General features: G+C 37.5%; 1 protein-coding gene across 1 annotated transcript; it reads left to right on the top strand.

Annotated features, from left to right (window-relative positions):
* Window positions 1–7,503: 7,503 nt before the first annotated feature.
* Window positions 7,504–11,239, top strand: LOC141846794 (uncharacterized). The gene is made up of 5 exons (XM_074734856.1): window positions 7,504–7,520; window positions 8,735–9,398; window positions 9,512–9,759; window positions 10,313–10,404; window positions 10,533–11,239. The coding sequence occupies exons 2-5, from the start codon at window positions 8,750–8,752 to the stop codon at window positions 11,161–11,163; spliced, it is 1,620 nt and encodes a 539-aa protein (XP_074590957.1). The 5' UTR covers window positions 7,504–7,520; window positions 8,735–8,749; the 3' UTR covers window positions 11,164–11,239.
* The last annotated feature ends 302 nt before the right edge of the window (window positions 11,240–11,541 follow it).

The following is an 11,541-nucleotide window of genomic DNA, read 5'->3' as shown; positions in this document are numbered from 1 at the left end:
GACTTTATTGCAAAATACACTGATTTTATTTCATAAATGTTTATATACAAAAGAGCTAGTCTTTTCAGTATACTTCATAACAGTGCCTCACCAAAACATGATACTTTGGCCGTGCCTCACAAGGCACGGCCGTGTTCATAAATGTTTATATACAAAAGAGGTCAGTCTTTTCCTAGTATACATCCGTGCCTCCCAGGCACAGTGTGGACGGGGGCGTGTCTGACCTCGGGCTGCAGCTATAAATAGATATTTTTGGGACCCTAGCAAAGGGGGGAGACCTTTGGAGAGCCACCGGAGCTATTCTTGAGCCACCGAAGCCTATTCCGGAGCGAGATTCGACGATCCATCCACCGATCCGGCTGCTCCATCCCATCTTCATCTCATCTACGAAGAGTTCACAGTCCGAGGAAGAAGAAAACCATTGATAAGTCCTATTTTACTGCATTTCTTGTGTATTCTTCGAAATAGGATGTATTCTCTTTATTCTTCTTTGTATTGTGCTCTCTCCGTCATGGAGTAGTTCCCTAGATTCTAGGATGTAGGATAAATCAGGTGTATTTGGATGATTGTAACTTGGATTTGTTAATCTACCATTTCCTATGATTTGATTGTCTATTGCCTTGTGGATTTATGCTTGTGTTGTGAATGATGAAATGCTTGTGTATGAATCTATGAGGGTAGAGATTAATTGTGATTTGAGGAATCATTAGGTCGTACACCGGGGCGCTTCGTGACAGGAAGAAAGCCTTGAACCGGGCGAGTTTCCGAGGGGTTTCTTAAATCATAATTAGTTTCTATGAGGGATAGTTAGCGGTTATTCATTGTTGGAGAGAGGTCCGTAAAAAAGATATCCTGTGACAGGGGATAGGATTTTAGTAGCATTCCGGGGCGCCTGAGTGACACAGGAAAGCCTTGAACCGGGCTATCTAGAATCACCTTGATCTAACAATGATGACGTAAGAACACCAATGATTTATTCCGAGGATACCTGACGAGGTCTAATTGGATATATTGGTTAGCGTCCCTACAATTGTACAATTATTGAGGAAAGGTAGAGGATCCAAGTCAATCAATCAATACTCTGAGGAGTCCGAAGTCCTAGGATCGCTTCACATCCATTGTCACAGTCGTTTCCTTTCTCCGAATTTAGGATTAAGTACTCTAGAGTGCTCCCTTCTCCCCCACAACAACTCATGCTCATTTTCTCTCCCACCTTTTTGTGCTAAATCTAGTAAGTAATTCCACGGTCCTATGGATCTGTGGATCGATATCTTTTTATTACTTGACGACACCCGTATACTTGCGGGGGCCTATCAATTATCTGCTTTGCCGTGGGCATGGTTAGCATATATCAAAGAACTTCTTGATGGACTTAGATGTGTGGGTTATTCCTGGTATTGCCCAAGACTATCACAATTTATTGTGATAACAGTCGACTATCATAATTTATTGTGAGTGGTGCAAACTCGAAGGAACCACGAGCCCATAAGGCAAGTAAACACATTGAGCGAAAGTACCACCTGATACGAGATATTGTCAAACAGGGAGAAGTCGCTGTGGTCAAGATTGCATCAGAGGATAACCTGGCAGACCCTTTCACAAGGCCCTTCCGGTGAAGAGCTTTTGATCGACATGTGGAGGGGATGGGAATCAGATGTATGGCAGCATATGAGGCAGCATAGTCTTCTAGTATAAGTGGGAGATTGTTGGGATGTATACCAGAATCCTAGCTATGTAAATAAACATTCTAAAATGAGAATTACATTTGGTCAATGTTTGCATTTAGTTTTCATGCAAGTGTCCATTTAATCTATATTGTAGATAAACATGGTGTGTGGAGTCACACACAGAAGACCATGTTATCAGTTCCTTATAGATTATAAACAGTGTTCACAACCAAGATGGATTGGACAAACAATTGGAGTAGTTGTAGTGTAATTTGGTCTTAGTCTGTCTTGACTATAGAATTACACTAGTACACTAAGTGTGTATTGAGCAGGACCATCTGAGGATTGTTCGATTTATACTGACTATATAATCGAACTAAACCTCTGTTACTATAGATGTACATGCTCTTAATCCTGATATAATAACAAACACATGTACTTAGTATATACTTCTTTGATTCATCAAAGGGTGAGATTTAGAACGATAGATCAAAAGGCCCGATGTGTTGGGAAGTAGTATTATGTACATGGTGTGTTGTTGATTATAGAAGAAAACTGTGTCCTATAATCTAGGCTGATGATGTCCCCTTGAGGAGCTCATAAGGATTATCATGTAAACCCTGCAGGTGGACCTTGTCCGCATGATAATAAGGTTGAGTGGTACTACTCTTGTATTAGAAGTTGATTAAATTCGAGTTGTCAGTAACTCATTTAATTGACGGACATACTGTTGGCGATCTGGATCTCCGTCCTGCATTCCGGATTCTATCCGCTCCGAAAAGCATAGAACCCCACCGGATAAAAATTTCTATCCCGCCTGGATCAATTGACAAAGTCTACAAAAGACCAAGTCAATCGATCCTTCAGGATCGTCGATTCCTAAATTATTATCTACGGTTTATAATACTAGTTCTAGTAAAATTAAAAACTGCGGAAATAAAATTTTACCTGAACCTTTGTAAACAACCTCGCTGCCTTCCGCTGTATTCCTTTCTTCTTCCTGGACGTTGGGTGGACAACGATCCTCCAGGACCAAAGGAACTGCAACCTCTGGATGATGAAGCCTTGGATCACGTCTCTTCTTCTCGCTGCAACTTCGCCTTGTCTCGTTCCCTTGCTTAGGATCCGGCCACCACCTTGGACAAGGAGGTTCGGCCACCTCAAGAGAAGAAGAAGAAGGGCGGTGGAAGAAGAAGAAGAAAAAGAGAGAGGGGAAGGGGTTAGGGCTGGCGGCAACTAGAAGAGAAGGAGGGATATCCGAAATCGTTTCGGTATAACTTCTCCTCTCTTGAATCTCTATTATTCTGCCGCCCACCCCCTCTCCTTCATTTATAGTCTTACGCCCAAGACCAAGCCTCCTTTGCCAATTCTTTAAGAATTATTCCAATTTGGATTAATTCAATGAACCAATTTCAAATTATAGAAACATCTTAAATCTAGGCTCTTGGATTAGATTACTTGGTTTCCAACCGTTAGATCTTTTTGGAATTATTTTTAATAAAATTATTCCAACCTTATCTATTATGGCCGGCCACTTTAATTAATTCTTTGAATTAATTCTATATTAAAAAGAAAATAAAACTGAACCGAAGAGATCTCATCCATCGGATGCAACTTAATCTCATCTAACGGTTACGATATAATTTTCTTTAATATAACTTGATTGCTCCGATCCAACGGCTGCAATTTGATGGCTTGGGCGTGTGGTCTATTTGAACCATGTCTGGTTCACCTCGTGAACCGGTTCTTCCTTCCAAAGAGAATTAAAACCGAACCGGAGAGATCTTGTCCATCGGACGCGACTTAATCTCATCCAACGGTTCTAATCTATTCTCTTCTATTTCTCTTTATTTATTTTGATCCAATGGATGCAACTTGATCTGATCCCACGGATACAAGCTGATCTCATCCATTAACTCATCCTACGGTGGAGAACTAATCTCATCCAACAATCGAGATTAAATCTCATCCGACGGCTGAGAACTAATCTCATCCGTTTGATTGCATCCTTTTGAAGATGTCTTTAGGCTACAGTGGGGACCTCGAGGAGGTATTGGATCTGACTTCTGATGGGTTTCGGATCCCATATTCAACCCCGAATACACACCTACATCCATCAACAACGATCCATTCCACTAGAGGATCATTGTTGCACTACCAACCCAATCCCCAAATTATGTTATGGGTTCCTTCTTATTATTTTATGCATTGCTCCCCGTGTTTAAGATATCGTCACTCTCTTAATCCTCTCCTGCAACTCCTGCTTCAGAAAAAACTCAGCATATGTTTTTTTTCTTCTTCTTCTAATTTTTATACATAAAAAAGACAATACTTTGGTGATCAGAAAGGGTTGAGAATATTTTAAGGCATATTGGCATATGCTTAGTGTGTTGGAAGGGGTAAAGAAAAGTGGGGAGATGAGAGAGTAGGTGAAGTGAGACAAGCATGTGGCATATTCCATGGAGAAATAAGTATCTGGGATATAATTAAGGTTTTATATTAAAAATATATATAGAAAAGATCCTAAAACTGAGATATCTATATTAATATAAAATTTTTTAGGTAAAGCTCAAAAATAAAACCATGAGGATGTGGGTTTAAAGTGAACAATATCATACTATTTTGAAGATATATGTGGATTCCATCGGATTTAACAGTGGTATCAGAGCAAGATCTATGTAGTGTCATGTGGAGATCTAACGTTGGTATCACGCAAGTCTATGTGGTGTCATGTGAGGATTTTCATAAAGGAATGATTGAGGGGCTCCTAGTAAGGGGTCCGTTAGGACCGTTAAGGGGACAGGTCAATTGGGACTCGGACCAATAAGAGGTCTGTTGGGATCATTAGAGAGGGGCTCCCAGTGGTCCTTTATTTGAGGGGTAGAGGATATAATTAAAGTCCCACATTAGAAATACATAAAAAAGATTTTAGGATTATAAGATGGAGATATCTATATTGGTACGAGGTCTTGAGTAAAATCCAAAAATAAAATTATGAGAACGTGAATCCAAAGTGAATAATATCATACCATTTTAGAGATATATATGAATTCCATCGGATCTTACATCTTAACCTTAGGATTGATTTATCAAAACTTTGTTTTAGACAAGGCATCTAATTCACTACGGGAAAGAGTAACAAAGTATATCTATCTTGTGAAGATAAATTAAAATATGGTTCTAAGTGGGTGCTTTTAGTTTTTCTTATGCAAACCTTTTAGCTACTTTGTAGAACAGTAGTCAATCATGAATGGAAAGAAAGATGAGATTATCAGTATTGTTATTATTAAGCTTCATTATTATCAAAATATTTAGAAAGTTTAAGTAAAGGTAAAAATTGACGATGGCTTTCATACTTCATTTCTATGTAATTTATTATTCACTCATGCAATATTGAAATAATTCTGTGGGTCTGAAATTGAGAACTCTGTTTAGAACTTTTTATCAGTGAAAGAAATTATGAAATATTTCCTTTTTCATTTTTTGAATGGAAATTTTTATTTTCGTTTGTCAATTCTTTTATATTTTGTACTGTTTTTTCTTATTTTTATGAAGGTCAAGTATTTTGTTTGTGAAAAATAATTTTTAACATAAAAATAGATAATTGTTTTAATAATTTTTTTAGTTACTATGTTTTTTCTATCTATGTTGATTATCATATATGATATTATAAAATGGAGATTATATATATATATTTTATAATAATCTAGATGTCTTGGAGGTAAATGATCTTCCTCTTTGATTGGTCTATTAAATAAATCTGGAGTATAATTTATGCACACTCAAAGGCTTTTCAATCATTCTCATTGAAATTTGAGCTCTGATCCTCTTCTTCTTCAACAACTTTTTGAAGTGAATTTTAATGAAGTTAAGCTTCAACCTTATGCTATTTTAGAAGAAAAAAACTTGTGAAGAAGAATAACTAAGTTGTAGTAAAATTATCAATTCAGTGGCACAATCTACCTATCGAAGATGCAATATAAGATCCGTGCAACCTCGAGGACAAGCTTATTTTGAAATCGAGAAAGTTAAATAAGCTAATTGTTTTTCTTCAAATAATAGTGCCAATTTCATTGTGGTTTCTTTGGCAAGAAGGAGCTAAGCTCCTGAGAGCCATTTATTTGAGGCTTGTGTTCATGCTTGTTCTTCCAGATTTTCCTTTGACAATCTCTTTAAGCTTCTTATCTTTGCAGATTATTTTGATGCAAGTTCATCTAATGTGAGCTCTGGAACTCGAAACCCTACTTCTTTTCATTCGACTCGATCGAATTCTCGTTCCCTATCCCTTTACCAATTCAGGTGTTCAGGTGTTCTAGTTGCTTTTGAATGCAAGCAAAGTACCTTGATGCCAATTCTTGTCAATAGTTAGAACTATACATACATAAGGCATCTGAATGTGCAATCTTTGTCTTGCTCTTGTTGTTGAATAACCGAGTTACCGAATATATCGCATCAACAACAAACTCGATACGATCAACTAAAACTACATTACAAAGATTCTCAAATCTTTGTGTAACAAGTGATGATCATCAACTAACATATTCTGTAATTGGCTTCAGATATCTTGACTGTTCTTCTGCTGACTGATACTCCATTTACTTTTCCAAATTCGGTGAGAAGAAAATATCAATCTAATTGAACCAAGTTGAATCGAATTGAATGGTAAAAGGTTCAAACTTGGCACAATTGGTTTTTCCCTAAGCTCGAGTTTACTTCTTAAGCTCAAGTTCGATTCGTAATGAAATTAAATAGTTTGCGAATGGTTCAAGCTCGATTTAAAAATAACTCGTTTAAAAATTAAATGAGCTTAGTTCGAACTTGACTCGTTAATATATAATATTTATAATTCATGTGATATTTAATTATATATATGTGTGTGTGATAAATGAGTTTCTTAACAAACATATTCGTGAGTCTCTTAACGAACACGTTCACAAGCCTCTAAACGAACATATTCATGAGCTTATGAACTAAATACTATTAAGCTTCAAGTTTGACTCGATAATATTTTTGAGCTCGAAATTAAACTCGAGCTCAGCTCGTTATACCAATTCATAAGCTCAAGCTCGATTTGAGTTCGATTCGAATTTAATTCTTAAGTTCGAGTTTGGTTTGTAATGAAATTAAATAGTTTGCAAATGGCTTCAAAAATAACTCGTTTAAAAATTAAATTCAAGCTAATACGAATATGTCCGTGAGTTCTATAACAAATATATTCGTAAACCTTTAAATGAATATATTCGTGAACTCACGAATCAAATACTGTTAAACTTGAAATCGACTCAATAATATTTTCGTGCTCGAAATCAAACTCGAGCTCAACTCATCAATTTAATCGAATAATTTTTTTTAAAATCGAGATTTGAATAATTCGCAAGCGGCTTAACTTGTTTACCCTCCTATCCACATCGCAATATAGAATCGTTCTACTTAATCGCTAGCTGTAGTTATAGTTGTGCTCTCCATTTTAAGAGAGTTATTATGATGATTTTAAAAAATTTTAAAATATTTGAAGCCAGAAATAAATAAATAAATAAAAATAAAAATAAAACGGTTCTATCAAAACTCCACGACCTCCGATCCTTCGTGACTGCAACTCCACACCAAATCCTTCAGCGGAAGTAAACAGCGACATTCCTACCCACCCGACCTTTTCCATTCGACTCCGACCCGCATCCTTACCGTTGCATCTCCGCCGTCCGCTGGCCTCGTGGCCTCGTGGGGCCACGGTTAACTGCCGTGCAGGCGCGCCAAAGTATTACGTGGCGTACGTGCCAACTGCAGCGGTTTTAAGCACTGTTCTTCCTCCCCCATCGCATGGATTAGCGCTCAGCCTCCCTCCTCCCCTCCCAGGTATGCATTCTAGAGTTTGGCTTCAGAATCATATTTTTTGATTAATTCCGATCCTTTTGTTAAAAAAGAAAGGGTGAAAAAAGAGTTCTTGGTGCTTGTTTCTGCTGAATTCTGCTTCGTTTCTTCTCCTTTTGGTTGCTTTGTTTGGTAAAGATGTGTTCTTGATGAGCTTTGTGTTCTTCTACCATACTGCTTCAATCGTTTAGAAACAATCAACTATCTGTTTTCTTGGTGCAAATCTTTTTTATCCTCTTAACTGTTTGTTTCTTTGCCTTGAAGCTTTGGCCTGTTTGTTGTTAACTTTGATTGGTGTGGATTATGATTAGTTCTATGGTTTTAGGACTCCATCATTCATGCTTACAGTGAAAGCATTGATTTGCCACGAGTTATCATTTGCTTTTTTTGGTGAAATGGTGGGCCCAAATAGTTCATCTGAGAAGGTTTTGTAATTGGGGGCAGGGAAGAACACAAACCTGCTAAACCAGTAAAGCTTTCTTCTGCTCCACAATCGACCTCTAAGTGTTTGACTAAATGCAGCAGAGAGGGAGGGGGTGGGGTTATTGCATTTCTTGTCTCTTTTTTTTTTCAGTTTAAGTAGTTTTCATGAAAAATGAGATTTGAATTTTGATGAGAGGCTTTTTATTTTATTTGACCCAGTAGCTTGCTTGATCTCAGAAGTAGAATAAATTGTATATTGATTTGAGTTTCTTCTTTCATTGTTTTATATTTATTGTTCCTTTTTGAGAAAACAGAAGAGTTGATATATATATAGAGGATGTTGTGGCCATGTACAGCTCTATGAAAGGAATAAAACTATTTGACTAATTGCCAACAATTAAATGCAAACAATATAGTGAAAGTGTGGAATGGTCACCTTTTATTCTTTTATGCATTAACATTAGACAATTTCAATAGATTTTAAACTTAACTAGCATTTGATTGGCATCAAGAAGTAATTTGATATATTGATATAGAGAGGCACATATTTTGTACAAGTAATGGATCCAAACTTAACTGATGCAAGGGTCACAAAGGGTAAAATTTGATCAAACCAATGGTCAATTATAGATTTTAGGTCTTTGTCTTTCCATGGAAAAATGCTCTTCTTTTGAGTTCATACTAATTTGTATATTGTATACCAAATGCTTTTTGCTTTGTGTTGGTTCTTAGTTCTTGGTTCTATGCTCAATTGTCTTTTTTAACTACATTTGAAGGTCAAGTGCAAGAAAATGGCATCCCTTACTCCTGGGGTATTGATAAAGCTTCTCAAGAACTTAAACACCGATGTAAAAATATGCGGCGAACATCGGTCTGTCCTTCTTCAAGTAGTCAGTATCGTACCTGCGTTAACCGGCTTAGAACTTTGGCCAGACCATGGTTTCTTCATAAAGGTGTCTGATTCTTCACATTGCACATATGTTTCCTTATCTAAAGAAGACAATGACCTTATCTTAACGAACAAGTTGCAACTTGGCCAATTCATCTACATTGACAAAGTGGAGGCTGGAACCCCAGTTCCGGTTCTTGTCGGTGTGCGACCTCTGCCCGGAAGGAACCCGTGCATAGGGAATCCCAAGGACCTAATGGACATGCTAGTCCTTCCTGATAATTTTGAAACACAAGATCAGGAGAAGAAAACTTCGAAGACATATGAGTTATCTGAAGCAGACAAAGGGAGGACAAAACAGAAAGTGGTCATCAAAGAGGAGAAGAATGTGGTTGCATCTCGCTACATGCAAGGTGTTTCGAGGAGTAGCATGAGAAATTCTGCTTCTGAAACCAACTCACCCAGTCAAAAGGTCGAAGAAAAGGTCATAGTTGTCGAATCAGAAAGGAAGGCTGTTCCTTCGGGGGCCAAGCAAGAGACTAAATGTCAAGGTAAGCATTCAAGTGGAATCTTCTAATGTCTTACAAGAAGAGTTTCAAATACTTACTCAAATCAACTAATGCATTTCTTATATTAGATGATTGATAGTTGTCATTGGTGCTAGTATTACAGGCTAAAACCATAATCCCGTGTAACCAAAATAAAATAGTCGACATAAAGCAGGAAAGTTCAGTCGACAACCTCAAAGGTGATTCAAAAGTTCCAAAGACAGTACCTGTCAAGTCTAGTCGTATCGTAAAGAAGATAGTGCCTTCCAACTCCATTTGCCCTTCATCAAGCAGCAATAGAAGAAAAGTTGTGGATGCCATCCCATGGGAATCTCTTCCTGCCAGTCTAATCAAGCCTGGGAAGGTAATCAACATCATTATAAGTTAATTCTAGAGTCTAATCCACACACATATATCAATCATAACATTGCACCAGTAGATGTTGGAGAGGCTTAAGTTTCATGTTAAGGTTACAGTGTCTTTGATATGCAAAGTCGAGGCTCGATAAAAGGGAGAGTTGATTTTGTTTATCCATCAGATAAGAGTAGGGTAAAATTATCCAATTTGTTCATTTCTAATACACAACTGCAAAATCTGAAGACCTGAATCACCAGGGAATTTAAACAATGACCTTTTGTCATTCTTGTTGTTTGATCATCCATTCAAATGTATTTAAATGTTTTATGTGCTGACTAGACTAGTTTTTTTTATCAGTTTCATCCAGCTCATTCTGTTGAGCATCTTAAATTCTTCTTCTTCTTCTTCTTTGAATATGTCAAAGTAATTTATACACCAACAAATGTTAGGTTTGCATGTCTCATTTATTATTTTTCTTCTATATTACAGTTTCTGTTTTGAAAGGAAAGTTTCATGTTCTACATCGTTTCTTCATGTAACCTGAATTTCTGTTTTAATAGGGAATGATTAAAAGAAAAAACACAGCTTTTCTAATAGTAGCCGAGGCGAAAAAAGAAGCAACTGCTGCAGCAGCTCTTGTTAAAGGCCTGGGGTTAGTATCTTCTTGTTGTTCCGATTGTTTCACCGCAAGTTGACTGCGGTCTAATGTGATAAAGTTAAAAGAGTTTTTTGTTGTTGGTTCGACCAGAGTTGAGATAACTAACGAGTCTTGTTGTTTAGCATATTTGCTGATCTACGCAAGTCTTCTACGGAGGAGAATCTACACATATCTCTCGCAAAGTTCTTTTCATTACATCGGCTTTTAGATCAGCCAAGCATAGCAGCTCAAGACAGATCCTCAGGGATCCTGGGACAATTTGCTGAAGGAGAAAAGTCGATCAAGAAACTTACATTGCCTTTGCCTAGCCGTAAAAAAGATTCAAATTCTGCAAAATTCACAGTGGAGTCCCTTGCCAATGAGAGGATGGAATGGGCAAGGGGGGATGGCCTGAATGAGATCCAAGAACTAAGGACCAATCTCCGAAAAGAATCACAGTTGTGGTTCTTAAGTTTCTTAGAAAGTGCTCTTGACATTGGCTTCTCCCCAGAGTCACCACAGACGAAGAAGGGTCCGAAGGATCGCGGTGGGGAGAACACAAAGGAGTCCGATGAGCTGATTGCAGGAACACTCTCACAACTCAAGGAAGCAAGTGATTGGTTAGATCAACTTCAAAATTATGCAGACACTGAACCAGATAGAGATGGATTGGCCGAGACAATCAATCGGTTGAAGCAAAAGATCTATGTTTGCTTACTCGAACATGTTGAATCAGCCGCATCAGCCCTCGAAGGGCGAAAAAATAGCACATGATACAAAACTTCTGTACAAAGAAAACTCATCCCCTCACTAAAAAGGGCGATGTGCTTTTGTTGGTTGAGTTTGTTGACACTCTATTTCAATTCTTGTACCAAGAAAGTGTGTGCTCTCCACAATGGTTGAATTAAGAAATCTCACAATTTGTTCACCTGTTTCTTTCCTTTCTTTGAATTTCTTAATTTCATTTTCTTAGACCTTTAGAAGCCTAGCACACTTTGTTTTTCGCTCTTCCATCTCTCTAGCCTTTTCGACAATGAATGAAGTGAACATATATTGTCGAGTTTGCTAGCCTAGTTTTTGACAGTAAAGCTCTTCCATCTCTCTAGCCTTTTCGACAATGAATGAAGTGCCTAGTTTTTGACAGTAAAATAT

Source organism: Curcuma longa, chromosome 15, assembly GCF_044706935.1.
Source record: "Curcuma longa cultivar G26 ecotype Majalengka, Jawa Barat chromosome 15, ITB_CL_G26_1.1, whole genome shotgun sequence".
NCBI lineage: Eukaryota > Viridiplantae > Streptophyta > Magnoliopsida > Zingiberales > Zingiberaceae > Curcuma > Curcuma longa.
This window is presented reverse-complemented; position numbering and strand designations above follow the sequence as displayed.

Coding starts and splice junctions, on each gene's coding strand:
- LOC141846794 (XM_074734856.1), top strand. CDS start 8,750: ATGGCATCCCTTACTCCTGGGGTATTGATAAAGCTTCTCAAGAACTTA. Junction 9,760..10,312: donor GTCTAATCAAGCCTGGGAAG/GTAATCAACATC, acceptor CTGTTTTAATAG/GGAATGATTAAAAGAAAAAA. Junction 10,405..10,532: donor GCTCTTGTTAAAGGCCTGGG/GTTAGTATCTTC, acceptor CTTGTTGTTTAG/CATATTTGCTGATCTACGCA.